The sequence below is a fragment of the Dermatophagoides pteronyssinus genome, unplaced genomic scaffold, assembly GCF_027571235.1.
Source record: "Dermatophagoides pteronyssinus isolate colony J.1.1.1.1 unplaced genomic scaffold, Derpt_VIB-CSIC_2022.12 sq0026, whole genome shotgun sequence".
Classification (NCBI taxonomy): domain Eukaryota; kingdom Metazoa; phylum Arthropoda; class Arachnida; order Sarcoptiformes; family Pyroglyphidae; genus Dermatophagoides; species Dermatophagoides pteronyssinus.
Window position 1 is genome coordinate 432,158 of NW_027461550.1, and position 13,340 is coordinate 445,497.

Here is a 13,340-nt window from a genome sequence, read left to right on the forward strand (position 1 = left end):
TGTCTATCATTTTTAATATTCTTTAGCCATATCGTTGATTTTGACGATAAAAAATTTTACCCGAAAAAAACAGCGCCATCTTAGTTATGATCGGATGTAATTATTATTTTTTTATTTATTTAAAATTGAAAATGGAGGAATAAATCACGATGTGGGGGCCGGGTAATGATTTAATTAAATAATAACAATCAAGACCAAAATAAAAACAATAGAAAGGGATTTCAAAAAAAAACAACAAAATGTTAAATCAACATATAGCCATCGACTATGTTTTGGTATCAATAATTTTTGTTTGTTTGTTTATCCACGAATGTAAAACACTTGATAAATCATTTGTATAATTTGTAATAATATAAATATTCATCAACAAACAAAAGGAATAAAATTGGGCGAAAAAAAGTAAAGAAAAAAAAATTCGACAAATAAATTGTTTTGTTTTGTCATCGAATGAATAAAACAAAAATAATAGTGATAATGATGATGATAACTGAGAAAGATAGTCAATAGTTTTAACAAATTGATGATCAGTTTTGTGTTTCAAAGATTGTTGGTGTTGTTGTTTTTTTTTGTAGAAAATAACATAAGAAATTCCATATTTTAATGTGTTAGCATTTGTTTGGTATACATTCAATATATATTCATAACATAAATATAATAAACTGTCATTGATCTTATCAATCAATTAATTAATTCAATCATAACATAAACAATAACGACAATGATGATGGCTATGATCGAACATAAACTGGTCATAGCAATATCAATAACAGAATTGATTAACAAAAAAAAATCCATAATCCATTGATCGGTGGATTCATTCATTCATATTTGGTGAAAACAACATCGTTGTAGAAATTATCATGATTTTGGGACAAAAAGCAACGAGGCAATCAAAGGAAATTAGAAAGAAATAACAACAGAGTTTGGAATTTTTTCCATTAAATTCTGTTTAGAGGACCGGAAAATAACAAAATGGTGATGAAAAAGGAACAACAAAGATTTGTTCTTCATTTTTCATCGCAAATATATATAGATTTTTTAAAAAAAGAAGTATATAGAGTGAATTTGTGTTGTAAGTTTTTTATCCCAAAATTAAAATCTTCTTTCCAAAAAGAATTTTTCAAATTTTTCCTCATATAACATTATCGACGAACGATAAAAGAGAAAATTAATATTAAAATGATGAAATGTTTGCAGTGAGAATTCTGTTTGGTTGATTTGTTTGGATGAAAAGTTGACGATTTTTTTCTGTAGTTTTCTCTTTTCAAAATAAAATATATAAGTATAGACGTAAGATTTATATCAAAAAGAAAGCCAAAAAGGAGAAAAATTGGGAGATGAAATGAATTTTTCGTCAGTTTTGTGTTTGTTTGTTTGTTTATAAAAAGTTTTTCGAATAATGAGATTTGGTTATTACGGGTTGTTTTAGGTTTCTTTTTTTTGGTTGATTTATTATTTATTTTCCGTTACCACTATTACCACCACTATCTTCTTCCATTGGTTCATCCAACATGATTTCTGTTTGTTCGGTTACTGATTCGGGACTGAATTTTATGAAAACAAACATGGTTAGTCTGACAATCGAATTCTGTCATAAAAATCAAACCTTTGTACATGTGTCATAGTCAATGAAGCCATTGCCGAGACTGTTTCACATTCTTCAATCTCTTTACGTTGTGCTTCTAATGCATCACAATTGACCAAATGTGCATATCGTCGTAGATTTGACCAATGTTGTGCTGTAATGATGAGTTTTCGATAAAATAAAAGATATTGCTGTTAATTGAGATGAAACAATTTGATGTATTTACTTACATTGAATCTGTATTACCCGATTCAAAAGATCAACAGCAATTGGTGTTGGTTTACGTGTAACTTCTTCTTCAGAAATGGCTGTCACCTGATCACCAAGCAATGCTGATACACAAGCTTGAGCACAATCGCAAATAGCTGTCAGTTCGTATCTACAGATTATGTTCAATGATTAAAATAAATTCATTATGATTCGTATTGTCATGTAAACATACCCTCCTTCAAGCGCCATAACCACTTGGCCATTGGCCAGTGTCAACAATTGCTGAGTCATATAGGAAAAACATGCAGGTGAAACAAGATAACCACCTAATGGTGCTGGATGTCCACGTGCAGCATCAAATCCGCAAGCGACTAGAACTATTTCTGGATCATATTGACGAGCGATAGGCATAACGATTGTACGAAATGCTGCAACATATTCAGCATCACCCATCGGTGGATTCAACGCACCGTTGAATCCAATATTCACATTAAAACCGACACCCGGGCCGATACCGATTTCATTTAAATTACCGGTACCGGGGAAAAAATTACCTTCATCATGACGATGCAATGAAATGTATAAAACGCCAGGATCATCGTAGAAGGATTGTTGAAGCCCATTACCATGATGTACATCCCAATCGACAACTAGTATCCGTTTTAAATTCAATTTTTGTTGAATAATTTTGGTAGCAATGGCCAACGAATTAAAAAAACAGAATCCCATTGGTTGCTGATATTCAGCATGGCTACCTGGTGGGCGAACAATAGCAAAACCATTCTATTCATAATAAAATTAAAAATTAATAAAAAATTTATACAATATTGATTATAAGAAACATACTTTGACTTCTTTCAATGCCACGCGAGTGGCCAATTCAATAACACAACCGGCAGCCATACGAGCAGCACCGGCTGTATGTATTTCATTCCATGTTGTATCAGAATCAACACCAATTCCACCGCATGGTAGCATGACTAAAGATTTGATGGGCAAATCAGCTTTATTCATTGGAAAAATCAGGATTAAAAAACTTCAATATCCTCACTATATTCAATATTTACCTAATTTATTTGGATCAATTTTATGTCGATTATGTAATGAGGATCCAAATAATAATGTATAAGCTTCACTATGGCAAGTTTGTATTTCATCCAAAGTAGCCTTACGAGATCGAAGACGCTGTTTAATATGTGAAATGAATTGATAAAAAATCATTAATAATCTTTATTTTTGTGAAATGATTAGTACCTCACAACGACCAGCTAATCCAGTTTCAGTAATACGGGCCCATATACTTTGTAGTCGACCACCATGTTCCGGATGTTGAAATGTGTCATTACAATTACATTGATGTTTTTGCATAAAACTATCATAAACTAATGCGGTTGTAAAACGATAACTTCCATTTGGTGGTGGCAGCTGTTGTTGTTGCTGTTGATAATTATTTATAAGATCTGGACTAGTTGTTCCCGTTGCTGGACTTTCAGGTGAGGTATTGTGACCACTATTGTTATGATTATTATTGTGACTAAGCATCACTTGTGGACTAGATAATGTGCGCGATAATGGTCGACCAGGATTTGTTGGCTGATTATGATGATGATGATGATTATGTAGAAAATGTGAAGGATAATGACTATTCGGTGTATGATGATGCATTAATAATTGAGCTGCTGTTGATGGCGTTGTTGACGATGAACTACCAGCAGACAATAAAGGTGAACGGAATGCACTATTACCAGCAGTCGTTGGTAAATAATTACCACTACATGTACTACCGGCAACACCAGCTCTTTGATAGAATGCTGCCCATGTGGGATCAATAAATGGATAGGTAGCCAATGGTGTTGTTGGTAATATGGATGCTGTATTTGTAACACCTAAAAATGGGAAATAATATTGTTGTTGTTGTTGAAGTTGTTGTTGCTGAATTTGCTGATTTTGTATGGCTTGTTGAATATTACTTGCACTGGTTGTTGATGTTAAACGAAATGGTGACATATGCGTCGGAAACATCATATCGGCAGCTGTATTTGAATTGATGATATTTGTTGTGTTTGGACTAGTTGATGATGATGATTCTTCTTCATTAGCCGATCTTTTCTTAGTCAGATCAATAACTTGATCGGATATGTCTTCGGGATTACCTTTGGTTTTCTTCAGTGTTTGATTAGATTGATCATTTTCATGCATCAACTCTTCAGCCGCAACTGCTGCTTCCGTTTCTTCTTCAACATTTTCGACCATTTGTCCTTTACTGGACGCTCTTGTTAATACGGCATTACGTATATGTTGTTTAACCAGACTAGAGGTTGTTTGTGGTTGTTTCATTGATGATTGACTTGAGCTAGATGACCCACCAGGTAATAATGCAGGATGACCCAATGGTAATGGTGCACTTTGCGTCCGGCCTAATGGTCGTTGTACTATACGAGCAGCATGTAATGCCGCAGTTGGTCGTATTGGGCCACCAGCCGTTATAGAATAGGTACTACTAATGTTATTATTATTGGTCGATGATAATCGTTGATGATAGATGGATGAAAGGGCAGCAGCAGCAGCGGAAGCAGCAGCCATATTATCTGATACTGGAATGCCTACAGCTGCGGCTGCTGTTGCATATGAATACATTGCAGCCGAATTAGCTAATGCAGCCGCCGGTGAGAATGCCTGATTTAATGATGATGATGATGAATTTGTTATCGTTGATGATGATTGAATAGGTGATTGGGATGTAGAATGACCATTAGCCGAATTATTATTGTGGTTGTTCGACAATGAATTTGGGTTTACAGTGGTCGTTCTAGCTGCTGTTTCTTCCAACAATTTCAATTGTTTTTGAAGATTATTTGGACTGGATGGTGGAGTGAAATCGCCTTCAATGACTAAATAAACGAAAAATAGTTTTTTTAATGATTTGGACAACATCAAAATAATCGATAATATACCTGGTAATGATGGAAAAAATGGTGTATGGGAGGAATGGATAGATGCGGATGTTTGAGATGAAGCAGCCGCTGCTGCTGCTACTGCTGCAGCTGCAGCTAATGGCATACCAAGACGTAATGCTCTCATTTGTAATTCGCTCATATTCGATACCGTCGGTTTGATATCCGATGGATACTGTAGAAAAAAAACAAAAATTTTCAATTAAAATAATTCAAATAAAAAACAAAAATCCGTACTGTTATGACCGATGTTGTATTTGTTGATGGTACATGATGTGGTCGACCAAGGGAAATATTTGGCAATGATGGTGATGAATATAATGCTAGATCGCATGCAGAAGAATTTTGTGCCATCCCATTGAATGGTGATTGACTTGATTCCTGTTTTTTATTGTACAAAAATTTGACAAAACAAGAAAAAAAACGATCAAATAAACAAAATTCATTACAATATCAATATTGTTAACTATAAATAATTTTATGCAATAATGAGAATTTTCCTTCAAATTTTGATATTTGTCGTCATCGGTTTTTTGAAAATTTCTATTTTTGTAACTTTATTTATTCAATCAGTCAAATAGATTGAATTGATTTAGCCTTAAACATTGAAATGATTATCATATACGAAATGAATTAAAACGGTACAAAATCAACAATTATCATTCAATTCAAAGCTATACTCAGCGAATTGAAATTGTGGCTAAAAATAACTTCATAACCGATTTTTGTTGTTGTTGTTATTGAAAACAATTCAAACTGTGTATTTATTATGGCGTTTTTCTTCTCTTTTAATCATTACATCATTATCGTTGTCGTCATTCATTCATTCATTCATTCATTCATTTGAAACATATTTCATCTAATAATAATTCTATTATTAAACTAATTTATAATGATAACCTAAGGTCTGTTTGTTTTATCTTTCTTTCTCTCTTTATTATAGATAGAATATTCTTTGTTTTAAATAATTCTTGTTTCATTTGTTTTTGTTGCTTTGTTTTGAATTTCTGTGGTGTGCAACATTTAATAAACTTTATTCTTTTTGATGTAATTTTTTTGTGTTCATGAAAAATGATAACCATTCATTTATTTTTCTGATGTAAATGTGTGTATGTAATCTAATTTCATTCAAGATGTTCTAAAAGAATAATCTTACATCTTCATTTCAAGGTCATTATTCAAAAAAATAATTATTCTTTTGAAGATTTTGATTACTATTTTTTTCTGTGTAGTGAATTTTTTTCTGTATCAAAGTTGGCAAGAGATGTCGAATTCTATGAGTATATCTTGTCAAAAATTTGGATATTTTGAGTTGAAATAAAATATACCAACCTCCTGTATTGGTGTTGATCCTGAACCACCGGAACCAAAGCTCGATTGATGACTAAGTACACCACCGCTTGGTGGTGAACAAGAATTTTCTGGAATGCCATTGGATACATCATCTAATTTAAAAAACAGATCATAAACCATAAAACAGGAATTATTAAATTAGAATTATAATGTAAAGAATCGATAATGTTCATCTAAGCATATCAATTAAATTGATTGATTGATTATATTAGAATAATAATATCTTACTTGACATGGTGCGACGTTTAAGCGGTGATGGTTTGTCCTTACGACGAAGCAATGGTGAACTACGACGTTGTATCACTTTAGCTTTCAGTGCAGATCGTACTTTTAGATTAGGTTCGGATGCTACACACACAATTATTGTTATTATTGTTATCATCAATTATTGATTCATATTTGCATTGGTTTCAATTTATTTGGAACAGGATTAAGCCATTGTTCAGGGATTGTTTTTTTAGCAACAGCATTTAGTGAACATTCGGACAGAGCAACAGGAAGCGATAAAATTGAGTAGGAGGATAGGCGACCACATGCGATCAACAATACATGATTGATGATGAATAGATGAATGAATAATCAATGAAAAGTAAAATAGATAGATATAGACAACAGTTAGTTTATAACCATCATAATTTTTGTAATCAATTTTGATCGATTAGATATATGGCATAAATGTCAAAATCAATCAAATTCATCAAATAATTATTCATGAATAAGAACCTTAAAATAAATGAAATAACGTACCGGTTTTACGCAGAGGAAAATCATTATCATATTTGCCTAATGTTGTATGCCATGGTAAAATACGTGATGATGATGTTGTTGATGATGGTGTTGGTGGTGAAGGCGTACCAACACCCGTTGAACCCGATGATGATGTAACAGCGGAATTATTTCCACCTGAAGCGGCAGCAGCAGCTGCTGCTGCTGCAGCGGCTGCTTCACGTTGTTTTTTAGCTAATACAAATTCCTGTAGACGTTGTTTTACTTCGATTGATGCACTGGCTGATGGTCCATCTTTTTTCTTCAATTTGTACAATTCTTTTTCCAGACGTTCTTTTTCTTGTTGTTGTCGATCACGTTCTAATTGTTGTTCAACACGAGCTTGTGCAGCGGCTGCTGCTGCTGCTGCCGCCGCAGCTTGTTGTTGTTCAGATTTTTCTCTTTCAATCTTCTGTTTTTCAATATATTCCTAAATAGATAAAGAATTTTGTTTGAATAATGATAATAATAATTTTCATACTTATCAGATCAGTTTGGCATTCATTTATTGAATGATTACTTACTCGAATATGTTCCTGTAATTGTTTTTCATGATGTTCATTCAATTGTTGTTGTTGTTGTTGAAAATGTTGCAATAACAACTGTTGTTGAAGATGTTGTTGTTGTTTTAATTCAATCAATTGTTGTTTAAATTGTTGTAATGTCAATTGATTTGGTGGCTGTCCAATCATTGTGGTTGTTGCTGCGGTAGCAACCGCGGAGGTTGATGATGATGATGTTGATGATGGATTAGACATTGACGAATCAACATTTCCGCTGCCACCATTGGTTACCATTGCTACAACGGGTGCTGTTGTGGTAGCTACTTGGGCCAGATTCAATGCACTAGCCATTGTTGCTGTTGATAATGATTTTGTTTCATGAATTACTGACTGATGAGCATTTGTTGATCGTGATGATGGATAATTATCATGAATAATTAAATTGTTTGTCGTTTGACCACTGTTATTGATAGAATTAGTAACATTGGTTTTTGTTGTTGCTGGTGCTGAAACCACAATGTCGGTCCCAATCGTACATTGACCAATTGATGATGGTGTTATAGAGGCCGATGTTAGAGCAGATGACATTTGATTCAATCAATTGAAATCAGAATTTTTTTTTCGTTAACTTTTTACATAAACAAACACTATTTTGTTGATTGATATTAATTGTGACTTTGTTTTTGTTTTTTTTTTTTTTGGACAGCGAGGTAGACGATCAAAAATTGATAGATTTTTTCTTCATTTAGTTTTTAATTTGGTGATAATTGAATAATCCTAAAAAAATGATGAATAGCAAAAAATAAAATTTATTAAAAATTTTAATTTAAGATTTGATCAGCAAAATAATAATCAATAAATGATCAAAAACTTTTTTCAACTACAATAACAAAATTCAATAATTGTCATCGGAAAAATTATTATTCAATTATTTATTGTTATCCTAATGGCAAATTTGAAAAAAAATCCAATCAAATTTTTTATCGTTAATCGAATATTCTAGTAAAAAATCGAATGCGATATGTTGTCTGCTTCAACAATAGTGTAAAAAAACATCATCATTTTTCAAGATTCACAGACGAACAAACACGAGAATGACGTAATTTTGAGAATTAAAGATTATTTTTTTTTTTTTAAATAAATCCATCGTTAAATACATTATACATTGGCAATGACAGTGAAAATTTCCTTATTGATTAGTCAAATTATTTAAAAATGTTATTTTCTCTTTATTTTTCTCTTTCCGCATCTGTAATTTATAAATTGATGACGATAATAACAACTATTACTTTTGTTTAGTATTTTTTTATCATTTTCAAACATACATACACCATATATACAACTGTTTGAATGATCTAAAAAACAATCGAATCACTAAAATTAAATTCCATTTAAAAATGGAAATAAAATTCAAAAATTTTAGGAAAATTTTTCAATATTTGATTTGGTCAACAAATTTGTCACACATGCCTGAATTAAACATTGATATGAACGAAAAAAAAATCAGATCTTTATTTTATGTTCATGATTTATTGGAATTACATTCAAAATGTACAACACATCATAATAAAATGATGGATAAACATCAAATAAACATTGACGACGTGACTTTTAACAAGCAAACAAATAAAAAAAGAATTTCTTTCCTTTTTTTTGATTTACACAATCATACACACACACACCTGGCATAAACATTCCTGTTGTTTAGTGCTTTCGACGACGACGACAACGACGATAACGACAACGATAGCTTTGATTTGTGACGACAATAATTCTTTCTGTATGGATATATTGATAATGATTTAACCAAAAAAAAAAAAAAAAAAAAAAAAAAAAAAAAAAAAAAAAAAACGAGAAAAATTACTGATAATTTTGATGATAGTGGTGGTTAAACTTTGACAGCGTTAAGAATATTTTAATGTTGAAATGCTTTGAAATCATATTAAAAAAGATGATTGGAATGCATGTATCAAAATATTTGTATTTCGAATACAAACATAGTTGCAGTATTCGATAAATTATTGGTCGAATGGAATTGAATATCGTTTGTATTCCAAAAAAACGGAAAAGATGAAAAGTTTATTCATGTGTGAGGTAGCACTAACAATCCATTTTTGAAAAAAACACATCACATGCAAATTATGAAAAAATTCATTTCAATTCATGGAATTCAAAATCAAAAATTGTTTATAAACACAAACACATAATTGGTTGAAAATTTAAAAAACGAAAAAAAACAATAATCCGATTCTGAATAGCATTTTTTTGACATAACACAACAGAATCGAAAAACAAACAAATAATTATTTGAAAGAATTGATGATTAAATTTTTTCCCCTTTTTTGTAAAGACCAAATCATCATAGATTTTCATTCGAATGAAAAAAAGAAAATAAAAAAAATTATAATGGTAAATCCATTTTAACTATAACCATTCAAACAACAACAACAACAACAAATAATAATAATAAATAACATCGACGATAATGATTATCATCATTATCATCAACCACAAGAAGAAAAAAACCCAAAGGAAGTGGTTAATATTCGCGGTGATATGATGGTGGTGGTGGCAAATGATGATGGTACGTGATGTTATATACAGATACTTATTTACGCGTGTTTCCATTTAAAAAAAAATACACTAAACATTATTGCTTGATTATCTTTCTCTTTTAAAGATTTTCAATTACTATTTGTGGATTCAATCCTCATTCGTTGAGTTTCACTATTTTCATTTTATATTACACTTGTTATAATCATCATCATCATCATTGCCATAGTGAAATTTATTGTATGTTTATATCTGAGAATTTTTATTTAACACTTGAATAGCTTGGAAATTATTCTTCTAATAATTATTAAAATCATCGTTTAGATATTATTGGCAATCTAATAGTTAATATTTTTGTCTGTCTGTCTCTGTGTTTGTTTGTTTCGATATATAAAGTGTATATATCTACTATACAGCTACCATTAGATTTGATTTAAAAAAAAAAAAAAATAGAAAATAGAAAACAACATATCCTCTATATCATTATTTCAATGATAATGATGATTATTATTATTATTATTATCATCATCACAAACCCATCCTGATGTTGCTAAAAATAAATCAATCATAATAACTATGATAACACAAGAAATAGAAACAATAAGTGTGTGTGTGTGAGGGAAAAAACACACACACAAATGCACAGGATATAGAATAGGTTGGATACCTCTCTGGACAATTTTTAGGATAACATCAATTTGATCTATTCAAGTGGAATATTCTCCAAGAATTTTTAACTGATTTATTTTTAAAATGATGGACAAATTTCGTTCTATCAAATGACAATTTAACAAAAAAAAAAAACTATTTCCGATAATGTATAATGATAATTATTTTTTCATGACGAGACGAGTTTTTCTCCATCAAAGTTCAATGTCTAATTTATTTGAATCCATTTTGTTTTGAACCGAAAAAAAACATGAAAGAATTTATTGTTTCCAATAATCAAAATAATATTTCGATTAAAATTTCGAATTTGGATTCATTTTTTTGAACTAATCACAAAAAATGCATACAAGAAACAACCGGTTGGATTTGGATTTTCCTCGTGAGATTCATCGTTGTCAACAAAAAAAACGTTTGGGTATTTTTTCTGACGAAAGAATGAATCATATGATAAATCCATATATAATAGTGATTATCATCAATGAAAATTGCAACGTTTAAACCCAGAAATCTTATCAACATTGTTTTTGAAAGCAATTTTTGTTGTCAAATGTGTCTAATGTAAATCTGGAAAAATAAGTGACAATAACAACAAAAAGCATTTCTTTTTTCTATTGGGCTATCCTCATCATTAATTTATTGTGGTTGTTTTATTTTTTAATTTTTGATTGATGATAATTCAAATCAAATTTAAATCCATTCGAATGACATGTGATTTTTTTCAATTTGACAAATATTGATTGGTCAAATTTATCGAAATATTGATTGATTGATTGATAAAATTAATTATCGTCATTTCCGAATTATATTTTCAATAATCCGGACGAATAAATAGAAAATAAAAACGAATCTAATCATGTGTATGATACTTGACAACGAGTTTTTTTGAAAAAAATTTTCCATAAATTGTTTACAAATTATGTCAATCAAAATAAAGCAAGTAACAAAAAAATTTAATTAATTGATCTTATCCATTCCTTTGAATGAAAAAGAAAAAATTATTTTCATTCCAACAACAAGTGGCAATGAATTTTTTTTCAAAGAAAATAGAAAACTGCTAATCGATTGGTCGATATCATTATTTCATTGTGTTAATTGACAACAACAACAAAAAAAAGAAATCCAAAAATAGGCAATGTTTTTCCTGGTTTGTCTGATGACAAGATCAGCAAAATACCATCGATGATCATCAATGATGATCAGATAGACATTTTTTTTCTAATAACGTCAGCGAGAAAAACCGTAACTGTTTTTTTTAATTTCTGAGAAAGCCCTTTTTAAATCGATCAAAATACAATCGTTAGTTGTTGTTGTAAAAGATAAAATGATGATATGAAAAAAAACAATCATCACTATTGATAATTTTTAATATAACGGCAAAAGTATTTTGATTAGTAAGATTATCATTTCATAAGAAATTTATGGTATGATTTATTAAAAATAATTTAAATTTCCACGAACATTAGTTTTTTATTCTTCATGAAATGATTTAGTTCCGGCAATAAAATATAAGAGAGAGAATAAAACAATATATCTGCTCACGCTTATCAAAATACATTAAAATACAAATCGATCAAACAAACAAAGAAAACAACAAAAGTACAAATATGATAAAGACAAAGGATTAGAATTAAAAAAAACAAAGAAAAAAAATTCTGAATAGAAAAACTCAATATCTTGAAACAATATTTACATAAGAAAAATCATCACATTGTATGAAACTGTTTTGCAACAAACAAATCAGTAATGGGAATCTATAGAATTTAATAGTAAATTTACAGCCTATATATACAATAGTTTGAATTTTGTTTTCAAAAACAAGAATATTGTAAATCTAATTTGATCATTATCGCCATCATAATCGATTGAACAAACTGATTATGTGGTTTTTATTCTCAAAAAAAATGTTTAACCATTGTTTTTATTCCTAATGAAAACAAAAACCAAATGGAATAAAAAAATGTATGAAAAAAATGATGATGAGGAAAAAGAAAAAAAAATCGACCTTCAATCTATTAATAAACCTGATGATGTTTGATGAACAAACACGCATATACACACAGAGTATAGTCAAAGAAGCAATAACATTGCATTCACAATTTGTGAACTGAGAAATTTCATTTAATCTCAGCTTAGTTAGCTTTTTGTATAGATGATTCGGTGATGAACGAAAACTGATAATGAGAATTTGAAAAAAAACTTGAATTTCCTGCAACTGTTGCTCCATCTCTTTTTGATTGAATGAATGAATGATTCGAAAATTTTTGCTAAAATAAAATTATTTTTTTTTTTGAAGAAAAGATTTTTTGTTGTTCATATAATAAGTCTAATCGAGATAATTATTATCAAATTTCTGTTTTGATATATATGTTAAATATGATGATGCCCGATGTATGTTTAATTGATTCGAATGTCTGGATTCATTCAGAAGCCAAAGAAAAATAAATTGAAAATGAATAAATTAGAAAACAAAAACATTATTGATAATTTTTTTCAATTGACGTCTGAAGGGTCTATTTTTTATTCGCATTCCTTTCTGTAAATATGGGTTTTTCAACAAATAATCATAATTTATAACAAATCAAATGTCCATATTTGTCTCGAGTTTTTTTTTGTCAAACTCTTTTAACAAATATTGACAATCCTCTTATCGTCAATCGATGTTTTTTTGTTGTGTTTTAATCAATAAATCAATTCGATTTGATTTTCTTCAATATTTCACTAATTCAATTTTAATAACAAATACTTGAT

The 13,340-nt window shown here is 29.8% G+C and overlaps 1 protein-coding gene across 3 annotated transcripts; it reads right to left on the reverse strand.

Annotated features, from left to right (window-relative positions):
* Positions 1 to 84: 84 nt before the first annotated feature.
* Positions 85 to 9,389, reverse strand: HDAC4 (histone deacetylase 4). Of its 3 annotated transcripts, none has more exons than XM_075823348.1 (14): positions 9,235 to 9,389; positions 7,392 to 8,147; positions 6,850 to 7,297; positions 6,331 to 6,450; positions 6,082 to 6,194; positions 4,987 to 5,130; positions 4,750 to 4,924; positions 3,050 to 4,686; positions 2,863 to 2,980; positions 2,642 to 2,799; positions 2,028 to 2,578; positions 1,816 to 1,964; positions 1,607 to 1,739; positions 85 to 1,544 (listed from the first exon to the last, which is right to left on the reverse strand). In XM_075823348.1, the coding sequence occupies exons 2-14, from the start codon at positions 7,956 to 7,958 to the stop codon at positions 1,457 to 1,459; spliced, it is 4,401 nt and encodes a 1,466-aa protein (XP_075679463.1). In that variant the 5' UTR covers positions 7,959 to 8,147; positions 9,235 to 9,389; the 3' UTR covers positions 85 to 1,456. The 3 variants fall into 3 exon arrangements, with proteins under 3 accessions (XP_075679463.1, XP_075679462.1, XP_027197813.2); XM_075823347.1 differs by lacking the exon at positions 9,235 to 9,389 and adding an exon at positions 9,053 to 9,176; XM_027342012.2 differs by lacking the exons at positions 6,331 to 6,450; positions 9,235 to 9,389 and adding an exon at positions 9,053 to 9,177.
* Positions 9,390 to 13,340: the final 3,951 nt, after the last annotated feature.

What these genes read in the sequence shown, in the direction of transcription:
- HDAC4 (XM_075823348.1), bottom strand. Translation starts at nt 7,958, where the DNA reads ATGTCATCTGCTCTAACATCGGCCTCTATAACACCATCATCAATTGGT. An exon ending in AATTACAGGAACATATTCGA is followed by an intron (nt 7,298 to 7,391) that starts GTAAGTAATCAT and finishes TTATCTATTTAG; the next exon opens with GAATATATTGAAAAACAGAA. An exon ending in TGGCATTGAAAGAAGTCAAA is followed by an intron (nt 2,579 to 2,641) that starts GTATGTTTCTTA and finishes TATTATGAATAG; the next exon opens with AATGGTTTTGCTATTGTTCG.